Source organism: Symsagittifera roscoffensis, chromosome 1 (assembly GCF_963678635.1).
Source record: "Symsagittifera roscoffensis chromosome 1, txSymRosc1.1, whole genome shotgun sequence".
NCBI classification, from domain to species: Eukaryota; Metazoa; Xenacoelomorpha; order Acoela; family Convolutidae; genus Symsagittifera; species Symsagittifera roscoffensis.
Window position 1 is genome coordinate 98593654 of NC_087062.1, and position 27708 is coordinate 98621361.

Sequence of the window (27708 nt, forward strand, 5' to 3'; positions counted from 1 at the left end):
TTTTATGTTTATACAGTCTTTTTCCCATTGTTTTCTATGTTTTTACATATGTTTTTTCGTTTTCTTTGAAGATCTCAATTTACTTTTATATATATATATAAATGGGGCAGTGCTTTGTAACCCACATGGGTTCGTTGACTGTCCCCTCACTGTTTTAGTTGCTTTATTTTAAAATTTTTGTTGTATACATATTTAACAATAACAATGAGAAATAAACTCTTCTCCTTCCTCTTGTTCAAGTAGCACTGAATTTTTCGACTACGTTCGTTTTTCCAAAAAGCAGTTAAGAGTTTTTTGATAGGATTGTTTGCAAACTTTCACGGCTTCGCGGTTTCGTTCACTGCAAAAATATAATGGCAAACTCTTTTTTTGCAAAAAAAATCTTATAAAAGTTGAAACAATCATGCAAAGAAAGTTTTTGATGTTTTTTTCGTTTTTTTTGGGCAAGAGGCAGGTATACAAGTTAGATTCTTCAAATTGCGTTTAATCTTCATATTGCGTTGCGTGTGTTAAGACGTGTTTTTTTTGTGACTTGCTCTCTCGTTTGTGACTCATTTTCATCGCTCTGTCCTCTAACTTGTCCTGTCAAAATCAAAAAAATTAGACTAATTTTACTCTCAGACTATTTAAACAAAAGAGTTTAAATAACAACTCAAATGACCTAAAAGGGGAATGTGAAGAACAAATAGGGTTTTATATAAAATTGAGTTTGCTGAGCGAATGGTGCGCTAATTGATTTTCAGCCTGTGGATCCCTTTCGAGACCATCAGGGACCTATGAACATGCACCAGTTCTGTACCCACATTGGACCCGTCTCAGATGACGCCCAGATGCCCTTCTCCCTCCAATCTCTCTCGCTGGCTCTCCACGCCCCGAGCAAGATACGACACGCGAATAAATTCCTGGCGACTGCCACGGCGAAAGGCGCCGAGGAGGCTAATCTGTTGTCGGGTCAGACGAATTCGCCTCGTGATGGCAAAGATCGGTCGGGTGGAAAAGTGGCGGAGGACAAACGTATCCAAAAAATAACAGACGATATTTTCAAGGTGAGTTTTCAAAATGATCTTTTTGAATGTAATTTTCAGTATTCTGTAACTGAATAACTTGACACAGTTTTAAGTATGAATATTCTGAAAGGAACCTATATTTATTTGTCTTTTTTTACATTTTCGATATATTTCATCCAATTTTTACATAATACCGAAATAACGGCAATTAAAACTTATTCAAATGCAGATTTTGTCATTATATTTTATTTATAAGTAAAAGAAAACTGCTTTCAGGATTACTTGAACTACAACGGGGATGATTCTGATATGAAAAAGCGGCAACCTCAAGTTGAGAATGACAACTCTTCCAACAGCTATCGGAGACTGCAGAAACTAGCTGAGGCGGTTGTTCAACCCCCCTCGTCAGGAGACAGCAATGATGACTCATTGGGGGTTGATGGGACTAAAGTGTCCATGTTTGACATGGGCACTCAGCAGTTGTGGAAAGCGGCGCCTCCTAAGATGAATTTGACCCCTGGTTAGTTTTTAGCCCAAATTCACTCGATAAGCTTTTTAAAAATTATTTCGGTTATTTTCAGTGATCATTATTTTTGTGAATGACACTAATTTTGATTACAATTGAAAAACGAACAATTATTGCTACCACCAAAAAATTACTACTCAAATTATTGGCTCTTTTTCCTTTTCCCCCCACCTGCAAATTTTTCAATTTGAAATTGCCGTTCACTTTGTCCGATTGTCATGAAAAATGACATGCAGATTGATTAGGCCATGACAAACATATTTGGTCTTCATAATTGAGCTTGCAAAACGACTCGGTACACCATAAAAAAATTATTAAGGTGTGAGGTGGGGGGGGGGGGGGGGGGGTTAGAAGAACCGGAGATTGTTCACATCGGCCTTAGCTGCATTGAAACTCAACCAACGACATCAAAAACTCATTCTTTTTAGCAACTTGAAATTTCTATTTAAAAAACGTGCTTTTTTAGGCTACATTCAACAGAAGCTCTTCAATGACTTTCACAGTTCCCTCCAGGGCGTGGTCAAGGACTCTCTAGGGGTGGGGGTTGTCGGAGGGGGAGGGGGAGGGATGCAGAGTGCTTTCGGGGGGTCCACTTACAACACCAGATCTCAGCTGTGGGGAACATTTGCTGACTACGATGACGACGATGAAGGCGAAATGAGTGCGGACATGAAAAACATGTTCGTTTTTTTCGATTGTTTTTTCTGTTTGCTTATAAAAGCGATAATATTAGCGACCCAATTTCAGATTCAAGTTTTTCAGAAATAATTTATCTTTGCAAAAACCATTGTGTATGCGAAAACAAAAAGTATTGTTTATTGAGTTTGCTTACTGGCGCCATTGGTGCTCTCTGAGATTCTGGAGTCATTTGATTTAGTACCTGCCAGCTGATGTTATGTGTGTGTTATCTGAAACAGTTGCTGTTGTTAGTGCATAAGATTAAGTTGGAGGTTTATTGATTCAGAATTTACAGTATAGAAATCGCGTTTTTCTCATGGCGCAGCAAGCAGGATGTGGTGCAAGGACGGGGAAGAACCCACTCGGAATTACAGCATTTTGGCCAAGCAAGTGCACGGAGGCACCGATGCTATGGGGCACTGGATCAATCGTTTTACCTGGGGGGTACTAGCGAAACACTCGTTCAATCCAACGGCGTTTTACTTCGTTCGGACGTTAACAGACACTCAAATTGCGGCGTTGCCAGCGGAAGTGGACGGAAAAAACCGCATGGAGGCGGAACAAACTTTTATTTCTAACCTATATCTTTACCTGGGGGTAGCGGGGCCAGGGCGAACTTCATAATCGGAAACATCATCTGGATTTGGCAGATACCCGATACCCGCGAGTACTGGATGAGTTCGAGAACGTGTTCAAAAAGGAGAGGAACGAGACGTTCGAAACCTACCAATTACTATCCAGAAAACAGCGGGATGGGGACACACTAGAAACGTTTCACTCGGTTCTGAGCGGATTGGCGGCCAGGTGTAATCTGGGAACGCTGGAGCGACGGATCTTACGAGACGTGATTATAGTCAATATATCCAATAAGGAGGCGCAGATGGAACTCTGTCGCTCTACCAAGACTCCGGATGAGGCTTACCGGATTGCGCTTTCATATGAGCGGGGAGATAAGTACGCAAAAACGTACAAAGTTTCCGGTGAAGGGCTTGCTGCGGCGCCGGCGGGGCGCTCCAGATAAAAACAGAGCCAGTCAGTGTGATCCGAGATGGCTATCGTCGGCCGTTTTAACGGGGTGGCCGAGGAGCCTGAAGCGGAAACAACCGAGGAGCGGATCGTAAGTGTTTCAATTGCGATCAGAGTGGTTTTATAACGGAATGCGAAGTGTCCGGCACGAAATGCCACGTGTAGTTTTTTGTCGCAAAACCGGACACTACGAACGCGATTGCCGAGGCCGCAGAGCGGCAGGGCGAGGACTTGTGGGTCTAATCCACGAAGAAGGCACCGAAGGCTGGGTGACCGACCCAAATGAAGTAGCTCACGGCTAGGATTCAGATAGTTCAACTGACTATATCGTAATGTCAATCAAGCGAAAAAAGGTGGAATCGAAAGTAGTGGGGGCGAAATTAGCAATAAAAAATAACGGACTTTCAACTCAAGCCTGGATCGACAGCGGATCGCTTATTTCTATTTTCACCATTGGAGAACTGAAATGTACCTTGGGTAAACAGAGTGTGCAGCTTCAGTCAATAGATCCGAAGGTTGATCAGTTCGGAGATTATGGAAATAACCCTCCAAAACTCCTGGGGAAACTGGTTGTCACTCTCCACTCCAACCGATGGACGACTCAAGCGGCCATAAGTGTACTCGGGGGCTGTCAACCATCCATCATCGGTCGGGATTTGATGCCGGCGTTGGGGTTGATGTTGGTGCAAACGCCAGCAAAGCAAGGAGTACTCAATATCCAAGGGCAACCCGACGCCGCTGCTCGGGGAAGATCTAGATGACTGGCAGGAGCTTTTCAGTAAGCAACTCTATAAGCTTTTCCACAGGGTAGGGCGCATACGCAACTATAAACTTCAACCAGAATTTTTCAAAAATTTAATGCCGATTCACCAAAAGGGCAGAAGGGTGTCAGGAAAAGATATTTAATGAAATTGATAAGCTACTGGCACAAGGGCATATACAAATATTAGAGGAATGCTCGGACAAATATTTCGTTTCGCCAATTGTCATCACAGTAAAGAAGGACGGTTCGGTAAAGCTTGCTTTGGAATCCAGGGAATTAAATAAGCAAGTCCATAAAAATAAGTACCAGATGCCCAATATTGAAGAGCTAAGGGATATTGTGGGACAAACAACAAGTGAGCGGAAGCAGGGGGACGTGTTTTTTAAAACAATGGATCTGACATATGCGTACGGCCAAATACCTCCAGACGCGGATACTAATCAACATTGCAATTTTTCATCTGTAGGAGGTCAATATACTGGGACGTAGCGGTTTAAAACGGGATTCCACGGTTTAAAAACCATGCCGGCGGAATTTAAACGTGTCATGGACGGTATACTTTCCGAATTTCCATGTGCGCTCGGATTTATCGATGACATTCTAGTCAAATCGAAAGGATCTGAAATCGAGCATATCGCACTTGTGGAGAAAATCTTGAAAAAACTAGACAAAAAACATGGCGCTGAAACTTGAGAAATGTCATTTCGCGAGAAACGAATGGTTGGGCCATTGGATTACCAGTTCCGGCATCACGCTGTTGGCAAACTTCTTATTTGGTAGGCAATTTACAGTCAAACTACTTATTTGGTAGGCAATTTACAGTCGTAACAGACCACAAGGCCCTAGTAACATTGTTAATTGGGAATAACAAGAAATATAAAACTTTGTTTAGCCGTTTAACACGATAGATTGATTGAATAATTCTTTTTGACTTTAAAATTGAACACATGCCTGGTGTCAAAATCGGTCTGGTCGATTATTTGTCAAGGCACCCAGTGATGGAAGCATCGCGGGTGAGTCTTTACGATAATCCGTTTACGGTGGCTTAACTGAGGTCAACTAAAAATTGCTTCGGTTATCATTCAGAGACAACCACCGGAGAGGCAAACGTCAAGTCAAGACTATCGAATGTTTCAGCCAATGAGAACGAAATATGCAAATACGATTGCAAAAGTCAGCCGGATGAGGGCGGAAAATCTTGCGATCTCTCAGCAACCAATCAAAAGGCAGCTTTGTGCATATCGGAGTGCAAGGACTGAGAAGGCGCGAAAATAGTCAAATCGTTTACTGAATGTCATTTGAGTGAGTCTGAATTTAGTTCTATTCCTTCAAATCAAAATTTAATTTTCCAATGGCGAGTATCAATTTGAAAAAATCAATTAAACTTTTGTTACGATATCCAGAAATTACTAGTGGAAGCAGCAGTGAAGTAGAAGTGGTGGACGCGAGATTGGAGGCGGTAAATTCAGGAACAAGGGATGTGAAAAGCAACACTCATTTCAATTCCATTGGCATTTAGGGGGGAGATATATCCACCGGCGTATTCAGCGAATGTGGTGATGTCAGTTGTTCCGCGGGACTGCAAGATCGTCATGAAGCACGATGCATTGCCCAAACATTTTTAAGCTAAAGCTAGTTGAGGCGAACTACAAGAGTGACCCCCAGATGCCTGCAATAAAGGAACTGGTGGAGGCAAAGAACACGGACCTCGAGAAGAAAATCCAAGCAATGGGAGCGTATTTGAGACAACACACGCACGATTTGCATGTTCGTGAGAACTGTCTCTGGATGGACGAACGACTCGTCATTCCAATTCCACTCAGGAAGGCGGTCGTAAACCGTATCCATTGTTTCCATCATAGACGGGCGAACATGTTTGACGCGGCTAGGGACCTGTAGTTCCCGTATCTCCATCGGAGTTTAGTGGCTGCCGCTGATGAGTGCAAGGAATGTTCCGCCGCAGGTAAAAGCCTTAAACCTATGTGCGCCAAAGGTGACATTGGGAAAATATACGAACCTAGGGAGCCGAAGGAATGCCTACAATTAAACTGTTGGGGCCCGATTAAATACTTAAATGAATTGGACAAATACTTTCTCGTTGCAATGGACCGGTTTTCACGGTGATCGTCGGCTATGATTTTGTAGTAATAATAAGAATCTTAAATCTTGAATTGATGTTAGAACGCGCGCTTAGTGTCCTAAGATTTGCACCCAACATTAAACTCAAAATTACGCCATTCGAGGCACATCACGGCCGGGAGACCAATACCGTTCTCCGAAACTTTACGAAGAAACCATCGTTACAAAAGCTTAACTGGTAGACGGTGTTGAAGCAAAAATGTGCAGGTTTAGATTCAGGTGACCCACGTGCAAGCGAAATGCCCCACCCAAAAAGAATGGTCAGGTTCGAAAACAATGAAGTCGAACGTACCGGCACAAACACGACAAAGTTCACAAAACTGGGATGATGAGAACGATTCGGATTCTAATTCTGAGTATGAGCCACTTCGACCGACCAAAATTATAGCGGGCGCACGAGATGAGACGGAGGCCGGTCCGAGTTACAGTGGTGCGCTAAGCACACTGAGACTAGTCACGGAGACACCAGCGAAGAAGACTTCATCCGACGGAGAAAGGCAAAGCACGGAGCGCGAGGTGAGAGACGCGGCAGGAACGATTGGGAAAGCGAAGAGTGTGCCCAGTTTAGGCGAAGATGGAGTGGCGGCTAAAGATTTTAAGAAGAAGGCGGGACGACCGAAGAAGCAGAGATTGGTTTCTTTTTCAGTCAGGATTCGTAAGAGTCAGACAAAACGGGATCGAGAAGGAGTTCGAGAAAACGTACGGCGGTGTCACAATTTGGGGGAGTCATGATCGATAGCGTTTTCAAGGAAAGGCGAAATAAGAGGGAAGGAGTTAGAGAACGGGACACGAATTACAGAAGGTACCATCGAAAGTAGATTTCTAAAGCAAAATTCATAAACTTTATATGTATGTCCAGGGAGAGAGCGGACCGCGGGTCTTAAAACTCAAACCAATTTCTGTTTGTGTAATTTAAATTACAATTTAAAATTAGTCAAATTGAGTGAATGTCATATTTGGTGAATAGTATCTGGTCTTGGAAAAAAATTTCCTCTGTACTTTAATTTTTCGTAATATTTTTCTCTGTAACTTAATTTCTCCATCAGTAACTTAATTTTTCGAAGCTCGTCCACTTATTTTAGTGGGATACTACGAGAGACCAAATCTGAGTGCAACTTGTACTTCGAAGAGAGGGATGAGTTTGTGAAGAAATTGGTGGCCGAAAACGAGCGAGACATCCAGCTGAAAGCTGATTGGCTGAACGAAGTGCAGGAAAAAGCCGAGCTACATAGATTAGGTATTTTAGATGTTCCAGTGACAAAAGCTTACAGGATTGTATATTGGAGTTGTTTATTAACAAAAAAAATGAGAAAAGCGTTTACAAGCATTTTACTTGCGTTCAAGATTTTTTGATGAAGCGAAAACCGGACCTGAAACGACGAAAATTTTTTCCGATTTTCTAAGCGTCAATTTTCGGTTGTTTATAGTTTTTGGAACTGTGATTCAGAAGAAAAAATCATGAGCTCACTATTTTTGTACTTTTTGGATATTGTTACGGTTTTCTTTTTATAAGGCAAATACAGCATAAATACCCATGTGGGCTGGCTAGAGTAGCGTTATACTACGAAACCATATGTTTTCTAACCAAAATCGCAAATAAAAGTGTTTACTAAAAGTGTTCACCTCTGCTCTATAGCATGTGTTCGATATCCGCTTTGTTTCCTGCTCAGAAGGTTTTTGTTTTTCAAGACACTTTTATCTACTTTTCTTTCCTTTTTCTCTTTTTCGCTTATGTTTACGAAGTGCAGCTTCGACGCTGTTTAAAATGGTGTTTTTAATGATTTGTTACTCAACCTTTATTTTTTTTGCTGTAAGCCGTGAAGGATGCCATGTTAGCGGGCAAGAGACCTCCGGAGAAGGAGCCCCTTCCAGCACCCCTAGTTGGCCCCTTTGCCCATTGGGGTGGGGGTGGGGGCGAGTGGGATGAGGTTGTTTGGCAGGCACAGAGGAGGAAAGTGAGGACATTCTCCCACCCTGATTTGACTCTTCAAATGGAACACGAGGGTTACGAAGTGCCAACTGGTATCAACGACTACATGCAAGAGGTTAGTTGGGGTACCTTACGGGCAGCCGTTGACGAGTGGGTCAGACACCTGGTCTTTAACACAAAGGTCAGGGGTTCGAATCCTGCTTCGGTCATGGTTGGAGGGGTCCCAGTGACATCCGCCTTCTCGCAGTTTCATCCAGCAAAGTGGATGACATCTCCCTCCCCATCGGATTAGAAGGCCCAAGGTTCATAGGTGGGAGCTGGGCCGGGGGTTTAAAAACGTTTCATGCCATCAAGCCATCATATTTCGCCTTACTACCTCTATAAAATGATCCCGCTCGATTGGCAGAAAACACATCCTTTCCTGCAATTGGCCGAAAATGTTCACATGCGATTACCAGAAAGCACAATGTTATAATAGAGAGACTTGAATCGATTGCTTTCAACTTCGAATTTTTATGTCGTAAACCCGCGCACAGTTGATCTCTCAAAAACTTCATTCAGTTTTTTAATCGAAGCCTATTTAATTTACATTCCGAATAAGTTTCGAGTTTTAGTTGTGTGTCAAAAAAGAGTTTTCTGTGGTCCCTGATTCGAAAATATGGAGCCCATTCTGCCTAATTTATCTTATTTTATCAGTTTTTTAGAATAGAGAAAAGAATTTGGAAAAACCACGCCCCCAATAAGTTAATACGCTTGCAGTTAACAAGCGCTATCATTCCAAAATGATAACATCAGCGGAATACCTTGAATATCTTCAAATTAATCGGTTAATTTTTTTTTAATTTAGGCGAAAGAACAAAGGAAAAAGGCTCTGAAACAGATCTACGACAAGGCAGTGCAACAACACACTGAACAACTGAAAGGTTCAAAAGAAGAAGATGGGAAATTAGCCGACGAACAACAGCAGCAATCCGCGGTTTCCGAAGACGAAGCTAATTCGGCTAAGAAAGATGTCCCTGCTAAACATGGCAAACGCGAGAAGTCGCCTGATAGAAATGTATGCTAATTGAACCTATTGCCCGTTTAGCCAATATTTTAATCGGAAAAATTGGAAAATCAATAAATCTGAGCCAAAAAGATGATCACTTTGTTGTGATTTTCATGAACATCAAATTTCCAGACCGAATTGTGTTTGAAGAAAGCTTGGCTGGAATCCAAATTTTGCAATGAGCATAACTTTTCACTTTGAGAACGTCAGATTGCAAAAATTTAATTCACATTACAAAACTTAGTCTAGATAATGTGAAATAATACAAAATATACTATTATTAGACATTGCGGATAAGACCTACTTATAGCTCCTCTGCGATTCGCAGGAACCACAATTGTTATTTCGCTTGGCGACTAGCAAGAGTTATCAAATCTGAATGACGACTTTTTTTCGGGTTAACAACTAGTTTAGCACAATCAGTTGAATCACTTATGACTATGCAGCTAAGCATCTATGAAGATTTTTAAATCACTTGAATATTTCAATTTTTTGAAAATTCAATTTTAACTACTGAGTGGGTACAAGTTACTACAGGGTAGTTTCAGGGAGGTATCGAAATGTTTTTTAAAAAATTTCAAATCTATTTTTTTTTGGCTCAATTGTCTGCTCAGAGATTGTTGGCTTTGTTTTCCTTTCTTAAGCTTTGTTCAGTTTGTAATTTGAATTTCAAATGACTTGCTCGGCATGTTTGCCTCAAACTCTTGTTTGATAAAAACAGGTATTTTGAAAATGCATGAGATTGGGTTTTGTTTTGAAGAGCTTTGGAAAATTTTATCTTTTTTGCAAAAAATGTAGTTTCAAAAACCCTGCTATCGATTTTCAAAAAAGGGGCATCCATAGAAAGATCGCCACACCCTTGAGTTCTTGCATTTTCCCCTGGTCTCTTTTTGCTTTGCCCCTTTGTCTACAGCCTTCGAAAAAGTCTGTTGGGGGAATATTTGACCGATATTTTGATTTTTTTTTTTAGTTTTCTCCAATTAGTTTTACCAAATCTGAGATTTTGTTTTCATTAAAAAGAGTGGGTTTGAAAGTTCATTTGCATTAGTGGCTAGCCCAAACTTTTTTCTGCGCCTCAAATTTTGGCCCTCGGAATTTTGAAATTTTTTATTTTTTTCGATGGTTTTTTGAATCTTCGATTTTTCTCGAAACCAATTCTCCCAAACTGAGGTTGTGGGTTCAATTGAGATAAGGGGTAGTGGGAAGCTTCCCTCTCATAAATTGCTTACACAAAAAGTTATTGTCCTCGGAAAAAAAAAACATTTTTTTGATTTTTTGCGCGTTTTTTCATAAATTTTACCGAACAATAACATCACATATCTGAGATTTTGGATGCAATCTAAAAACGGGTTGTGAGAAATTTTTTGAATTTTTCTCGACAACTAACCTGCCATATCTGATATCATAGGTTTAATCGACACAACAGGTTCTTGGAAGCTTACCTTTACAGTTTCATACACCCAGTTTCTCCTAGGCTATTCCTTAACTTTTTGTAAAAGAATTGTTGTCGTTGGGAAAATTCCAAAATCTCAAAAAATTTTAATCTTGTCACTTATTTTAGTAGACTGACAACGAAGGTTTTGGGCTAAATCTAATTTTTGAGCATAACAAAGTCGAAAATATCAAACATATACCTGCAGCTTTAGCTGGGCCCTTAGTGTCCTTCATCAAGACAGGTGACCTAGCGGTTCCTCCAATTTAATGGTTAAATTTTTGGTTCACCTAGCTTTTTAAACATTTTTCATTTTTTTGACATATTTTTTTATGATTGTGTTGTAAGTGGTGCGAAGCTCCGCTTTGCCTCTGTGTTATTATTAACGTTTTCACACATTTTTCAGATAGCTGTTTTTCTAAATTTTCGACAGGGTCTTCTTAAAGTGCAACAAAAAACAACTAAATTTGAAGGCAAATTCTATATTCCACATAATTTAAATCCAAAATTAAAAAACAATTCAAAGGGGATGTCGGTCACGTTGAGTAAAAAACCGAGCCATTTTTGCCTTTTCTAGAGCCAGGCAATTGTGCGATTCGGAATACGCGTAAGTTTTGAACGGAAATGATTCAAAATTGCTAATTTGGAAGGCAAATCTGATGCGGACCAAAATAAGTAGCCACTGAAAAACTTCAATACAACTCCAATCAATTTGTTAGCCAAAAATTGCGTGCTTTATTAGAACATTTGAGCCGAAATAAAAACTGAAAACGGTTTATACAAGTTACGTCGCTACGGTATAAATCATTGACTTTTTGTTCAACCTTATTCAGCTTTTTTTCAGTGAAGGGAGAAAAGTCGTATACTTTTTTCAAGCTCAATTTTTTTTGTTTAAGTTCAATTCAAATTCATTTGTCATAAGAAAGGCAAATTACGCTCTCCCATAACGGAAGCACAAATGGCGTGATAAAACATCACGCAAGAATCTTGAAAATAAAAGAGCTTCAAGGTGACTTTTTTTGTTTCTGAAATTCGAAAGTTGAAAAATATTACAAAAAGTCGGTTTTTTTAAGTTTCCTTGAGTTGATCAAATGTCTGTTATCACAATTGAAGATTTCTACAAATCCTGATTTTAGGATGCCCAAACTGAGAAGACTGCCAGCTCTGCATACCAGTCAACAACTGTGTCGGTGGTGTCTTCTAAGCGAGGTAACATTTTAGTTGAATAGCAAAGGCACTTCTGAAAAGTCACACAGAAACAAGAAGTTCCCCGTTCAGCTCATCAATAAATGTTTGCAGATGCAATTAAGTGCTTACACAACTCTAATTACATAAATCAATAAAGTGCTTGCACAAACTCACGTCTCAAGGTCAACTGAGCGTACATTAATGCATGCAAAACTTTATGGGAATTGCTGTTTTGTGCTTCATAGTAAATCCCTGACCTATTTGCTCTTGGAACTCTTCGGTCAATGGCAACTAGTGTCAATATTCTTACCGTTGACTTCCTAAATCGAGCAGAAGATCGCTTTTTCGAAGTTGTTTTAGACGCTCAATTAGCTTTGCATTCAAAATTCACCTGCCTTCTCGGCGAATCCAAAAGTTTAAAATGCATACGATAATCTACTGAAATTGAGCAATTGATTTTTTGGGGCTTGAGAGCTTTCGAATTAAATTTAATTTTTCAGCTTCTCGAGCTAGCAAAGCTGAACGAAGTCTGCAAAGTGCTCTCAAGTATGGCCGAACTAGCCAGGGATCCAAAAAGAAAGTCGGAAAGTCGACAACTGCATCACAGCACAAACTGACCAGAGTGGGAACTCTGTTGTCCAAGCCGATCAGGCCTTTAGAAAGGTAATTTTACAACCGTTTGACAAGAAATAGTTGTTTCACATGAGGAGTTATTTTTCTTCTTCAAGTGTTATATCTTTAAGGCGTATAATTTGTTCCAATTTTGGTGAAAGTAATAAAATATGTAGTGGGTTTTTTAAGAACATTTTTTGATCGAATTGATATTGTTTGACAGAAAAATTCTATGACACGAAGGTATCACTTTCTTACTTCAAAATCGAAAAGAAGTTTATCAGGTGTTATCATTATTTTAAGTACTTGAGTTTGGAAATGCCAATTTGTGGGGCTCATTTCTGCGCGTTTTTGACCTGTACAGCTATAATACCCAACGCTTGATTGCAAAACATCAAGACATGGCGAAAAGATCCATAATCAAGTCCATATTCAAGATGTAGTTTTTTTATAATTGTTCCGACTTTCGTAATGAAAGTAACGGAATTTTCGTGCTCGGGTGGTTTTTTTTCAGACAATTTCGACTTTTTAACTAGCCATTTTTGACGGCCTTTTTTTCTATATCATTCGAAAGATTTTTTTGTCTTTAGCTTAAATTTAAAAAGATATTTTACCTGTGATCTTTTACCGTAAAGTTATGAGGTTTAAAGATTACCGTTTTTGCCAATTTGGGACAGTTAACGCGCGATAAATTTTGCGCTATTAACGCGTGAGCGGAGATTTGGTCCGTCTTAGAAATTGTTCCAAATTGGTTGAAGGAAGCTTATTTGTCATAATTAGTTTGTTACTAGGAGCGAAATTTTTCACTTTGTACTCTATATGGCGTGTGGGTGGATGATTTTTACAAAAAATCTAACATAGAAAAAAATGCATTTTATTTCTTTTCATTTAATTCTTTCATGTTATTACTGCTCCATAGACCTTAAAAGGCAGTCGGAACATTCAGGGCTTAGCCCTCATACGAGCAGTCTTGTTTAATTTGTTTAATAATTCTGTTTCAGGTCTCATTCTACTGAACTAATTAAAGTGCCGATTCGTCCCAAGATTCTGAAGGTTCCGCGGTAAGTGCATTTGCCTTGTAACTTGACGTTGCAGCTCAATCCAAGATAAAAAACAATTATAATTTCTGCGAGTCTTGAAATTTACATTATCAAGCAAGGTTGTAAAATTCGAACTAAGATAGCCAGGTGATATGCAAGTAGCCCAGAATATTCAGACCTCATTCGTTTAAAAAACTCCAGAAAAAGGTTTTTCCATTTTTTTCTAAATAGTGTGTTTTTTTGTGCGTAGTATGATGAGAGAACTATACAAACGCGTAGCAACCAAGTGAATTAGGCATAATCGACAACAGTTGTTTTCTTAAAATGAACTAAAAATGCAAAAAGGGAGAAAACTGCTCAAAAAAATTTTTTTCTTTTTTTGCACAAATGTTTATAATACCTTTTGATAAAAAAATTTTTCGCCAAGAAAGCGCCAAATGATACTCTTAAAATTAGTTTTTTTGTTCATAAAATCAGGTTTTGTTTGTTTGAAAAACTAATTTTTTTAAAACAAACGTTACTCGATTGCTCTACTCGCTCGAAATAAGAATAAAACTTGAAAATTTCCACAAAATTTTCCCCGAAACTTTCCTAGAAACTGGGACAAATTTTTGAAAGATTTTGCGAGGAAGACAAAAATGAAAAAGAAAAACTAAAATACACCGAAATACAAAGTTTCTCCTCATTTTCGGTGGTCGAAAAATTACTAAAGCACACCCGAATACAAAATTGCTCCCTATTTTCAATGGCCGTGGGAACAAAGAAGCTTTTCTCTTTCGGGTGCGTATTCATAAGTCCTAAGATGAAACATCAGTCCCAAGGTTGTTACCACGTAGTTCAGTTTTGTATATAGGTCGTGATGATTTTATTTTAGGAAATGTCTTAAAATTTGTTCAGGCTCGAAAATGCTTTTTCGCGGTTTGACTTTTGATTTCTTTTTCAGTTCAGTTTTGTTGAAAGGAAGGCAAAATCTACTATCGAACAGCTAAGTGTAAAGGTCACAAAAAAGGTGATCGACTTCTAGTTTTGAAAATGGATTTTAATTTTAACAGCGGAATGAACATTTTACCTAATAATCCAGTTTTCTCAAACTTGGCTAATTTTTTCAAAATGTGTATTTAATCAGTCAATATTTTTTGTCAGTTTGTCAAAAAATATTGACTGATGTTTTTTCAATTGTATTGCGTGGTTTTTTTTACTATGTTTTTTTTCAATTGGTCAAAGACTCTACTTTAGCCCATTCTAGGTGTTAAGTCACCTTTGGATTAATCAAGAATTAAACCTTCTTTTTTCTTCAAATAAGTAGCCAAGTGAGTGCCTCAAAACAACTTGCAAAATTATCATTTACAGGCATCGGGTACATTATTCAGATGTAAAAAAAACACCTTAGTGATTGTGGTTTGTTTTGCGAAGAGCTGACTTTTTAAATTTTTGTCTGACTTGTCGCATGTACTTTGTCGATTCAGACTTAATGTCGTTTTCTATGCGGTGTTTAGACACGTAAGGGAGGAGCGACGTAGAAGTGTTCCATTGGTCGTGACAGAGCCAATGTTCGACAAATTCCTCGCACGTCAAGGCTATAACGAGTAAGTACTCAAGTCGGCCCTTACGAATTTTTGGCTCAAGATGAATGATTAGTATCGACTTACTTTCTCAAATTGTTGCGCGGCAAGCTTTGTTTATGGTTCATTGTCCTTTTTGATTCACGATCATAGTCACGTGATTCAATACATTTCGCCAAAAATTTTGTATGCAAAAAAATTTCCTATAATTTTGTTTCGCCATAAATGTTTTTTAACCATACATTTATGACGCAGTTAAATGGTTTTTGCGATAAATTTCTTCAATAAATGGTCAGTAAAAATCGATTTTTAAAATTTATTTCTTGTTTTTAAGCAACACTGACCCCGAATTAGAGGACCCCTACGACTTCTCTCTCAACATGTGGTACGGCTGGTTCGACGAAAAGTACCCGCCAGTCTTCCAGGCCAAAGATGACGTCATCAGCAAGGCCATCGAGTCCGCCGCCAATCTCACCGTTATGTGAGTCACAATTTTCTTTTTTTTTGCTCTTTTTTTTCAGCCGAACTAAAAGAGACCATTTCAATCAAAAAGGTCACTGGTGAGGTAATTAATCCCTGCTAAATGCTTTGAGGTCGAATGTCTTCACCAAAAGCTGATGATCGAAATTCGTTTTTTTCTTTTCTTTTGGCTTAAACTTTTGACTCTTTCTCCGTTCCCCCTCCTGTAAGTTTTTACAAGTGACATTATTGTTCACATTGTCCGATTGTTATGAAATTTACGCGCGGACTGTTAAGGAATGATAAATATACTTGGTTTTTGTAACTATCAGGAACATTGAGTTCCATTTGTTAAAATCCCTTTTGAAAAGGTCTTTTATAAATAAAAGCCCTTGAAAAAGCCCTGATTGGTTGAAAATCATCATCACCATATTACGGAGCTAGCCAATATATATTCTGAGCTGTATAACAGAATTGTAATTCAATTTGCAGAAAACAGAACATTTTGGGCGAACCGAGGAAAGCCTCGATAAATAAGAATTTATTCCTAATAACAAGATACAATATTAGCAATAACGCCAAGATATAAGGAACATTATTAATATAACCAACCTTGTGTAAAACTACTCGTTACAACAAAAAAATGATGCTGGGGGGGGAATTGTTATTGGGGAGGAAGAGCCAATTTTTTTGGTGATTATCTGATTAAAGCGTGAAGTTTTTAAAATTCAGCTATGTGTAAATGATGCCAAATTTAAGGTCACACACTTGACGCTTTCTGCAAAAATATAAAATTTCAAAGGCAGGGGCGGCATTTCAAAGGCATAAAACCTCACCTCTGGTTTTATTTCATGACTAACCCTTAAATTTTTTTAAAGGCGTCTTTGGCGCCAATGTATACTATTTTTTGAAGGAGAGCGCGCGCCGAAAAACGCAATTTTTTGGTCAAATTTTTCCAAAAACGGCATTTTTGACCTGTATTTTTTCAATAATTTGCTTGAGGCGCAAAATTTTTTGTCGAAATAATAAGGTCTTAAGAGTGTTCTCGGAGTGCTCGGAAAATTAATTTGGTCGAGATCTACGAAAAAAGGTCGACAAATTTTTGAAAATCCGCCCCCCTCGAGAAAATACTAGATCCGCCATTGTCTAAGGGTTAAAGTCGTTTCTGGACGTTTCCTTTTAAAGAAAGTGCCCCATGAGCAGTTTTTTTATTGAGCAGTTTTCAAGAAGAAGTATATCGGCATAATAGCCTGATATTGCTAATTTTCTACAATTTTAAACAACCAGAGGCTAGTATGAAATAAAGTTTCCCTACGTACTGAAATTTAGACGTTTAACAATAAAACTTGATCGTTTCAAGTTGTTTTAATTCCATAGTTTTTTGGCGAAGTTTGTATTTGATGAAATTGAGCATCTCTACAAAACTTCAATCGGCTCAACCGTTTTGGTTGTTCGCCTTGGCAAACTCAAATCATTGCTGTTCCAAGATTAATACAGCAATATCAACACAATTTGTAACACCGCATTGTCACGATTCAAACGTAATGAATGTTCGCAGTACTGGATCCCTCAAGTAAATAAAATCTTTGTCAACAATGATTCCGGGTAAAATCAATCAAAAACACTTCAGAAATTTCGTTTCCAGTATCGAATATACTCTTTGATATGTTTATACGCTTCTCTGAGATTTGCGATTGGTACGTTTGTTGGGAGTTTTTCTACCGTTGTATTTTTGAGACCCAACTAATTGACACTGGCAGATCAATCCAGGAATGTGCGGGCGATGAATATAGTTAATCAATAATTTGCCAACGCTAAATATGCAGTTTCTCAATTAGTTTCATTTCTGAGTAGGTTTTTTTGAGTTTCATATGAGTGTTGTTTTTTCACGCTTTTTAGATTTCGAGTGCCGTAGTCTCCAGTACCTGTGTGAAAGGCTCAGATCATAAAAGTTTTAAATAAAAAATAGAAATCCAAATAATAACTTTTTTTACTCTTGCGATAAGCAAGGGTGTTGCAATCGGGAACAAGACTTTTTCCCCCGTAAATAAGTTTGTTCACAAGACTCATCTGGACGTCTGGCCTCATCTCTAGTGGTACCTTGTTTCATAATTAATTCAAAATTCTTAGAATTCCCGGTCCATTTAGTCTGGAGGTAACGAACACGGCTGGTAGCCAACGTTCCTTGTTTCGAATCTGACCAGGACTTCTTTTTTTTCAAACGGGAAATATCCTGTTTCAAATAAATTGTCGTCCAGTTATTTGTCTGCTTATTTTTTGTCGGCTTAGTTGCCTCATCTTGAAATTTTTTTTTGATGTATGCAGTTTTCGTTGCAGTTGCTTTTTGTGCTTTTATTTACTCCTGCAATTTGTAATTCTTCTAACCTTTAGTTCCTATATTTTCCTTTTTTGATTTTTTTTGTGTTTCGATTTGTCGCTTCTTCTACGAAAGCTCTGCTCCGCCTCTGTGTATAAATTACTCTTTGGAGTGTTTATTTATCAGGTGCAGACAAAACTGAATGCGTATGGGGTATAAAAAATTATAGATCTTATGGAAGATCATATGGTTGAGTTTGAAAGATAAAGGTGTTTTTTGTTTTTGTTTCAGCTGAGTACATCGCAGATAATTTAATTTTCTTATTTTGATAAGTTCTTGTTCGTTTTTTAAGGCTGCTTTTAGTGTTTGATATACTTCTGCAATTTGTATTTTTACTTACCTTAGTTTCATATTTTTTTCTTTGTTTTCTTTGTTTCGCTAAAAAGCTGTATTTGGTCCATATTATTTTGGCTGATTTTCATCAGTTTTCTCCGCCTTTTTTGAGTTAGTTGTATTTTTACCACTCGATTTGTTGAAGTTTTTTTTGGTTTGAAGTTTCTTTATAGCTTTTTTTTTGTTTATTTGATGCGCGAAAAAAGTTGTTTTTCATGGTGCATGTGTGTGCTATAATGGGAAGTGGAACGTAAAAATTTTCAATTAGCTTTGAACAAAAAAAAATCGGCTTGAAGAGTTTCTGCTCAGGTGTTTTCGGCTTTGTCGCCGCTTTGTTAATTTTGCTCCGATGCTGATTTTGCATTTGTTTTTGGGTATGTTTTTTCCCAACTATCTTCATTCATTTTGATAGATCTACTTGTATCGCAAATCTTGCGAAGAGCAGCTTCGCCTCTGTGGGGGGTTGATAAATTATACGATAAGCAAATTAGACGGAGGTACTTAAAAGGAAATTAGACGGTTTTGCAAAACTGCAATTGTGAGAAAATAGACGAAAGTGAGAGAAATTAACTTTGTTTGCACACAAATTGCGTTAGAAAAATAAAATTGTTTGTCGACAACAGTTCAATTTCGGTGACCAAAAACTTTACAAGTCAATCATGCATAATTTATTCAATTCTAAAATCTCCTGTAATATTCAGATTTGACATTTTATGCTCATTTGAACTAATTGTTTTGATAGGTATTGACATTTTATGTTCTTTTTGTATTTGTGAAACTTGACTCTTAAGAAAAAATTTTTTTGGCTCTTTCCTTTTCATAGCTTTTTCGTCTAAAATGCCAGATCTGTAAAAAATAAATTCCGTCTAATTTCGTTTTTGTAGTATCCGTCTAATTTGCTTATCGTCTAATTTCCTAGGCCCCGCCTCTGTGTATAAATTAATGGAGCAGCAGTGAAGTGGCTAAGTCTCCGTTTCTAGATCCAAAGGTCAGGAGTTCAAGAGCCACGATGATCGGTGCTCGTTGCTTTGGGCGATTGATTAACTCTCAACTCAGAATAATCACAAAAAAAGTTGCGTGTAGGTCTGTAGATGATGGCACAACCACGGTTCTCCGTAGTAAAGAACTGAAAACCGCTCATATGCTGGTCTTTTTTTTTGTGGATGAACAAGTTTTAATTTAGGGACGAGAAGGAGTTGATAGAGTTGAACTCTCTCGACCCGATTGAGTCGACGATAGAAAACGAACAACTCATCCAGAATATCGAGCAGAAGATAGAGGAGCTCACAAGTCGCATTGAGAAGAACTCAAAGACTGCCACTTATGACTTGGTGCAGAGGGGCGCTCTACAGCGAAAGGTGCAACATTCGTTTATTATTTTTTAATGAAGCAGCTACAGTGCTGATTTAAATTATCTGGACAAAACGCATAAAACTTGAAAATTAAAACACGTTTTTCTCAAATTGGTTTGATTTTGGCCGAAAATGATGAAGACAAAACTTACTTAGAATTTTAGCTGAATGAATTTAGTGTTTTTTGAAATTCGGGACCAAAATTTAACTCCAAATTTTTGGGCCCGAATTTCGAAAAACAAATTAAACAATATTAATTTGTATTGTTTTGTATTCATTAAAAGTTTTGTCTTCATTATTTTTGGCTAAAGTCAACCCAATATGAGAAAAACGCTTTCTAATTTTCAAGCTCGATTTTCAGAAATAAAAAGTCGAAGTACTTCAGGTTATAATTGAGATACCTAAATAATACCTAGTCATACATGTGGTCACCGCAAAGTCTGTTCTGTCGACTTGTATCATGATTTTGATGTATTTTTCAACGGGTCTGTTTTAACAGAAAACTAAGTGGTTTATTATTAAGTTAAAAATGCTGTATTTTTGGGTCTGTTTTTTAAATTAAAAAAGCAACAAATGAAATTTTTTGAAAAAGAATACCTTTTTGAATGTTTTTTTTTCTTTTTTTTTCATCAGAACATTCTGTGATAGTTGCACAGTGCCTAACTCCTCATTTTTTGCATGTTTTGTGTATTTATTGGCAAAGAAATGTTTTTTTTTATCAGCTTGGACGTATGAAGGAAGCGTGGGATGACGTGAATGCGGCGTTGGCGAGAGAAGAGAGTTATGCCGAGGCCTACTGGCACCGACATCTGCTCTTTTTAGTCCAGGGCAAACCCCAGTTGGCCCTGGAAGACTTGGCACTGGTGCTGAAAATAAACAAGAGCCACTCTGGTGCTTATCGATCCAGGTAATGACCTAAATTAGCCCTCGACCCTATCCACTACAGGTCCATACTGGGGAAGGGGTGTCATCCAATTTGCCGTAGCCATTCTCTCGACCCTTGTGTTGAGAGTCCACTCGTTCATGGCCGTTACTTTCAGACTTTCAGGTACTCTCCAGTTAAGTGTTCTGCTCATGCCCAAAAGCGCAGTTTCTATTGAAACATTTTCTCCAGGAATGCACCCATGTTATAAATAATTTTTTTTTTGCGGTTTTCATGCATGGTTTCCGAACTTTATTCTTTCTTCTGAAACTTTTTCTTCTGACCACGTATTTGGAATTTTGATTTTTGCGACTTGAAGCAACTACAATGTTGGGTAGATTTGTATAGGCTTACTTTGATTCTATCAAAGAAAGCTGTCGGGGGTTAAGTGTGGCATCACCTTATATTATAGCCTTTTCACTTGTAGCTCTGAATCCGAAAAAAATGTGATATTTTTTCCGCTTTTCAGACGAAATTTTATGAGAGACTAACCTCGCTATTTTATTTTTAATCCAAACATTAAGTCGTTAGCTATTATTAGTATGTCCCATTCTTGCAATTTTAGTTTCAATCAGTTGCCCTGTACTAAAAAACTAGAAACTTAAAGAAAAACAGATAGAGAATTTTTCGATTTTCGTGATTTTCTCATAAAGCGGTCTTTTTTTCCGCTCATTCTCAACAACTGACTCTACACATATTTCACATGTTCGAACTAGTTTTAAGGACAGGGCGAAGGGGGTATCTATGCAGAAGTTATCAAAGTAATCATGATGTTTGTCATTAGAGGGGACATATTCCGTAGTCTGGGGGATCCCGCGATGGCCATCATCAACTACTCCCAGGCCATCAAGCTAGACGACTCAGATTACATGGCGTTCTACAATAGGGCAGAAACTTACAGGGAGGTCAGTTGAAATCTATATCAATTTGGTCGACCTAAAAAAAAGGTCGACAACATTTCCGAAAATTTTTTGAAAATCCTAGATCCGCCCCTGTGTATATATATAGCACTTTTGTTCCATATGTTTTTCAGAGGGGTGACAACCTGTTGGCAAATGAAGACTACGCAATAGCTTCTAGACTACACCCTAGTCTCACTGACGCCAAATTCAAACACGCCCTCTACTATTTCAACACAGAGTAAGATGTTCTGCGTTTTATTCATGCTCGACTGTGTTTTCTAGTCTCTCATGAGAATTCAAATTGGTATCATTTAAAAACAGGCGTGCTGCGGGGAAAAGTTAAACGTACACTAGTGGACAAAATTAAATGCAAATGTTCGTTTTTATTCTCAAAAATGCCTACTTTCAACGAAAGCTTTGGACTCTTTTTACCTGGAATTTTATCAAACTTTTCATATCGAACGCTTGCAAATGATCTGAACTACACTCTCTGAAAGTCTCAATTTTTAATTTGAAGCACCTACTTGGCCAGTTTTCACCATGTGTAGTACGTTTTTCCAACAATGTGAGAATTAAAATTTAAAAGAAAAAACAAAGTTGAGGAAAACAACACTGATCTACGCAGTTTTCGTGCTTTAAATTTTTCACAACGCCTGATCAATTTTTTCTACTCCGCTTATTCAAAAAAGTGTTCACCCTCATAGACATGGGCATTGTGTTCATTCTCATAGGCATTTTAAGATCTACCCTGGATTGCAAATGATCTGAACTTTCATAGCAGAAAGTCTCATGTTTGAAGCACTTCCCAGTTTTCCGGGTCTCAAAAGTTTTCTATATGTAATAAACTTTCAATGGGAGGGAACACTCTTTCAAATAAGCAGAAAAGATAAATTTAACCATGCTATGTGAAACTTTTTCAACCAGAAACTTGCATTGTTTAGTGTGACAACTTTCCCCAAATCTGCTGTTTCTTATAATGTCACTCTTTCTGAAAAGCTTATAACAAATGGTGAAAACTGGCGTTTTCAGAGCCGGAAAAACTGTTTAAAGTTTCAAATCAAAAGTTGATTCATTCAGAGATGATAGCTTAGATTACTTGCAGTCGTACGATGTAAAAGTTTTTTTAAGTTCTAATTAAATATTGTTGAAAATAGTCTTTGAAATTAGGAGAGTCAAGCTTAAATTTACGTTTAATTTTGTCCTCTTGTGTAAAAGAACCAATTAAGTGTTTCAAGTTAAAATTTGAGACTTTCAGAAAGGGTAGCTTAGATCATTTGCTGTGGGTCGATGTAAAAACTTTGTTAAAATTCAAAGTAACTTAGTTTAAAATTTGCGTTTTATTTTGTCCCTAAATTTGCGTTTTATTTTGTCTGCAAGGTTTTGTCGTCACTTTAAAAACATGTTTTGAGGGGTAAAAATTAAATTTTAAACAATAATGATCAGATATTCACAGCATTCACAGAAAATTAACAAGCGGCCAGTTTTTTTTGTGTGTACTTCAAATTGGAACAAGACTGCTAATATCAAAGCGGATTCTTGAATGTTCAGGCTTTCCTTTAACGTCAATGATATAGTTTTTAGCTAAATGTTTTAATTGATTTTCAAAATTGATGAAATCTTCAGAAAAATCAGATTTTTAAAAATCCTTCTCCACTCACGCTATGCAAGTACAAAGTGATGTTTTTAGCGTTTGATGACCTAATAGTTTGTGAAATATCTGGTTAACTAGTCTTTTTACAAAAGCGAATAGCTGGCTAGTGTAGTATTATATTACGACTTCACTTTTTTTCAAATAAGCTTGCCCAAGTTACTGCTGCTCCTTTTTGATGCTAGGCATGGCAATTTAATAGGTTTTGTTTCTACCGCTTTAATGGTAGCCAGCTTTTGCAAACATCAGCTTCTGATGGTACGAATTTATAGCTATTTGATTGTGGTTATTAAACAGTTATTTAGCTATTTGAGTGCTTGGAGGGCTAGATTTCGATTCCCGCAAAAAGCAGGTTTCTTTGTCCTTGCCTTTTCACTGCCTTGTTTTCTCTCCTTACCTGTTAATAGCTGCTTGTTGGCGTTTTTCTCAAACTCGTGCCTGGATAGGTCAGTTTCCTGTTTGCATGAGCTCTGAAGAAGAATTTGTAAGTGGTAATGAACGACATGATTTATCACTTGTTTAGGCCTTGTGTTGTTCGTTCACAACAGTCTTCAAAATTGTTCTAGTTCACGTTTTTTTTGCAAGTTTATTTTTTTTTTTGGTTTCAATTAAATGTTTGTGGTAAAAAGAAAGCAAGTTACGCTCTCCACTAAAAGTGTTAGTGGCGCGAAAACTTGAAAAAAGTTTAGTTTTGAGAGTGGATTCCAGTTTTTGATTTTCCTGCAGAATAAAAATTTACTCATTGATCCAGTTATATCTTATTGGGCTAGTTTTTTTTTTATAAGAATCATGAAAATAGTGAAGACGTGAATGGGACTTGGAGATTTTTGATTTGTATTTTGCCTAAAAGTTTGTTTTTGCTCAGTTTTGATTTTTTAGCGGTTTGGCTTTTGATTTATTTTTCAGTTCAGTTCATATCTTTTGTTAAAAGGAGGAGGGCAAACTTTTCGGCAGACACAGCCGAACAGGTAAAGTATAAAGGTTGCGAAAAAGTTATCGACTTCTAGTTTCAGATTTCTCAGCTTTATTCTCAGATTATTTAATTATCAGATTTCTCAGCGAAGTAAAAAAATTTTTGTTGATATTGATTCAGTGTTCTCAAATTAGGTTAATTTTATCAAAAAAGGCTCCAGTGTGAATGGCTCATTTAGTAAAAGAGCTTCAAGGTATACGTTTTTTCTTTTCAACTCGCAAGTTGAAGTTTTTTTAAAGTCAGTTTCTTTTCCTTGCGCTCATTACTCTTTTCCCACTGCCAGTGGCTGTGGGTATTGAAATTGTTATCGCTGATTGCAGACATTTGCACAATGCTTTTCTCGTTACATTTGCAGCTTTAATAAGCTGAACTGTTCAACTCATCCGTTGGTTTCTTTTCAGAAACTGGCAGGCGGCCATCTACGATTTGAACGAGATTGTAAAGTACGACGCCAGCCACTTCGACGCCAGACTGTACAGAGGTAGGTGCTACTTCCAGCTGGGCAATTGGGCCAGGGCTCTGGAAGACATCAGTGCCGCAATCCACTTGAACCCCAATGACCCCTCCCCCTTCTACTACAGGGCGTGTCTCTTAAGGAAGTAAGTTAAATTCAACTATTATCATGATGAAATTACTAAATTATACCCTAATGGGTTACGTAGCAGTACTTAGACAACCGCGTATTCAGACTCGTCAATATTTAGACAAATACTGTATTAACCAATCAGAATCGAGACAAGGAAGAAATGAATAATTAACAATTATTTATTTCGTAAATTTGCTTTCTCATCTCGGTTCTGATTGGTTAATATGGTAATTGTCTGCTTAATGACGAGTATGAATACGCGGTTGTCTAAATACAGACCGCACTCCACCCTAATGACATGTCTTCAAGATATAATTCAAAGTGTGTAATTCTGATAGTTGAGTATTTTGCATGCGAATCAACATATCAGGACAAGAAATTGTTTGGTGTTGTTTTTTTACCCGCTTTAGCGTCTTAATATAGGAAAAGCTAAAATGTACGAATGTAAGTTATTCTTCAATGCATTGATTCAGACAATATCCCAAGGCAGCTCTGCAAGACTTCAGCGTGTCTCTTCTCCTCGATGACTCATACGATAATCGCCACTCCTTCCTTCACAGGGGCATACTCTACATGGCCCTAGATAGGTAAGCTGAGACCATACATGGTGGGTAAAAAACTCCATAGTTTTACAGTCATGGTTTCTTAAATGTACGGTAATTTGAAAATCTACTCATGCATATATGAATTTAATCGGAGGAATTTTTCCTTAGGAGTTTGTCTGTATCTGTTATGACTCATGTTTTAGAAGAAAAATGTAGATTTGCTGGCCCTAAATTTTTACAACATTCTTCAATTGAGTTTCAAATAGTAAATAATTGTGTTTCAGATAGTTGTAATAATTTCAACTAGTCGCTTTTATTAATGGCCTCTGTTTTGGTTCAGACACGAGGACGCCTTAGTAGACTTCGCTTCTGTGCTGCAGTTGGACAAGAACCTAGCCTGTGCCCATTGTAACATAGGCGTAGTACATCTTACACGCACTGAGTACTTCGACAGGGCAGTTAAACACTTCTCAGATGCAGTCAAGAGTGAACCCAACTACACCAGGGCCTACATTTGCAGGGCACAAGCTTACGAGAAGATGAAAAACGTCAGTCTATTTTTACCCTCTTCCTATTTTTCTATCACTTGAAAGTTTGTTGTATCTGCATTATACCGAGAGTGGGTTTTCATGCTGCAGTGCAATTTTTACAGATTTTCTTAGCCTGTGAATTATTTCGTTCTCAAATTAGGCAAACTTACTGTGATAGTTTTCCCACAAGTGTTCGCGAGTTCTAGTCCCGTAGATGTCTATGAACGTTATGTAATGCAAAGTGTCCTGAAAATCTTACATCATTTTGCTTTTTCTAGTGGACGTTTTCTTTCAGACATGCTTATTGGCGCTCAAAGATTTTGACTTTTCATATTCATAGTGGAGCTCAAATTTCAATTCCATAATGTACAAAAAATTGAAGTCTTCAAAAATAATTTAGTCCATCCAAAGGAATGAAAATCTATACTTTTGACTGGTATTCTTCAGATTACTTTGATTTTTTTTCAAAAAATGTCAGTCAAAACAGCTTCTGGAAATTGAACCAATGTTTTTTCAGTACAAGCAGGCGCTGTTAGATTTCACGCGTGCCATCCACATGTCTCCGAATAATCACCATCTGTGGGTGTACAGGGGAAAAGTGTTGCTGCTGATGGGTAGGACGAAAGAAGCGGCGGCCGCGGTGGAGCAAACGAGCAAAGTGGCAGACATGAAGCAGGTGGCCATACAACAGCAGTCCATGATCTATGGATTTCTCAGGGACCATAACAAGGTAAGTTTAACTGATGCAAATTACAATTAAATAATAAGTTTTATTACTGATTCAAATAACGGTAAACTTATCTTTTAGTAGTGAAAACTTGAAAGGTGAATTGCAACCAACCTTAATCTCTGGTTACAAACTTTTTTCCTGAAAATCTTTTCTGAAAACGAAACTTATCTGCACCCAAACAATGCATTGGCAAGCAATTACTCGCGATCTAGACAAAAGCAATTTTTATCAAAAACATGATAACTTTTCATTGAAGATAATATTGAGGTTATGAGCCTATTTTTCTAAATTGACCCAAGAAAGTTGAAGTACTGAAACTACCTGCAAACTTAACTTGAATTCCTCGAATTCAATTGTTGTGCATGTTTCAGACAGTAGCTGCACTTCAACAGACTGCCCGAATGAAGCCTACTGGACCAGTTCTGTTTCTTCTGGGAAAAGCACAGATGAAAGCTGGACTACTACACGAGGCCATCAAGAACTTCAATCAGGCACTGGAAGTCATGGTAATTTACAGTGTGCATTACATTACATTTACAATTTATACAGAGTGGGTAAGACACGTGGCCTTAACACAAAGGACATGGGTTCGAATCCCGCTTGAGTCACGGTTGGAGGTGTCATTCGCCTTCTCAAGGTGGCTCAGACTACGGCAAGATATATGACATCTATCTCGCCAACGGAAGCTAGGTTGAAGGTAGTGAAGAGGAAGTAGGGTCGGGCCAAATTTAAAACATGTACTTAATTAAAAATAATTATTATATCGTTGCTGAATTATAAATCTGTAATTTGGAGCGTTTATTTCTTTGTACTTTTTTGCACCTTGGTTTTTTCTACCTTGATTTTTCTAATGATACGAATATCCGCTTTCCTTTTGTATTAGTTAATCCAAAGATTTTGCTAACAAGTGACACGGTTTTCACCTCCGACTCATTACCAGCTTCCACTGGCAATGGGGGAGAGACATTAAACTAACATTTTCAGAGCCTAATTCCAGATCGATCTGAAATGCGATGAACTCTCATCTGATTTTAGCTTCCTTGGCACCACAAGCAGAAAATGCCCAAGGAGACTGCGGACGTGTACCTCAGTCTGGGCATGGCTCACTTAGAGGTGGGCCAGAACCAGCAGGCTCTCAATGCTCTCAACCAGGCCATCCACATAAAACCCAAAAACCCAGAGGTAACTTTAAATTATTGTTCAGACCATTTGAAAATTGTGAAAGACTTAGTATTCGGGATTTCTAGTTTTTTTCTTTTTTTTCCACGCAAAATCAGGTACCACAAATAATCATCGGAATGAGTGATCTATCGTATTAAAGCCCTTTCATCCTTGATTTGAACGATATTGAAAAAAGTTTGACAAAATTTTCTCAGTGTCCTAATTTCAAGCTAATAAGG

General features: G+C 37.9%; 1 protein-coding gene across 1 annotated transcript in view; it reads left to right on the plus strand.

Annotated features, from left to right (window-relative positions):
* Positions 1-2091: 2091 nt before the first annotated feature.
* The window catches only part of LOC134853261 (uncharacterized), a gene marked incomplete in the record, with an annotated part of 41741 nt that continues 16124 nt past the window's right edge, over positions 2092-27708 (plus strand). The window contains 18 exon segments of the mRNA XM_063869237.1: positions 2092-2213; positions 7222-7376; positions 7955-8184; positions 8917-9126; positions 11686-11758; positions 12238-12400; positions 13351-13410; positions 14886-14975; positions 15286-15432; positions 19304-19478; positions 20195-20379; positions 21179-21299; positions 21428-21534; positions 24319-24516; positions 24977-25090; positions 25389-25596; positions 26096-26308; positions 26680-26814. Of these exon segments, the coding sequence (XP_063725307.1) occupies positions 2101-2213; positions 7222-7376; positions 7955-8184; positions 8917-9126; positions 11686-11758; positions 12238-12400; positions 13351-13410; positions 14886-14975; positions 15286-15432; positions 19304-19478; positions 20195-20379; positions 21179-21299; positions 21428-21534; positions 24319-24516; positions 24977-25090; positions 25389-25596; positions 26096-26308; positions 26680-26814 (2697 nt within the window).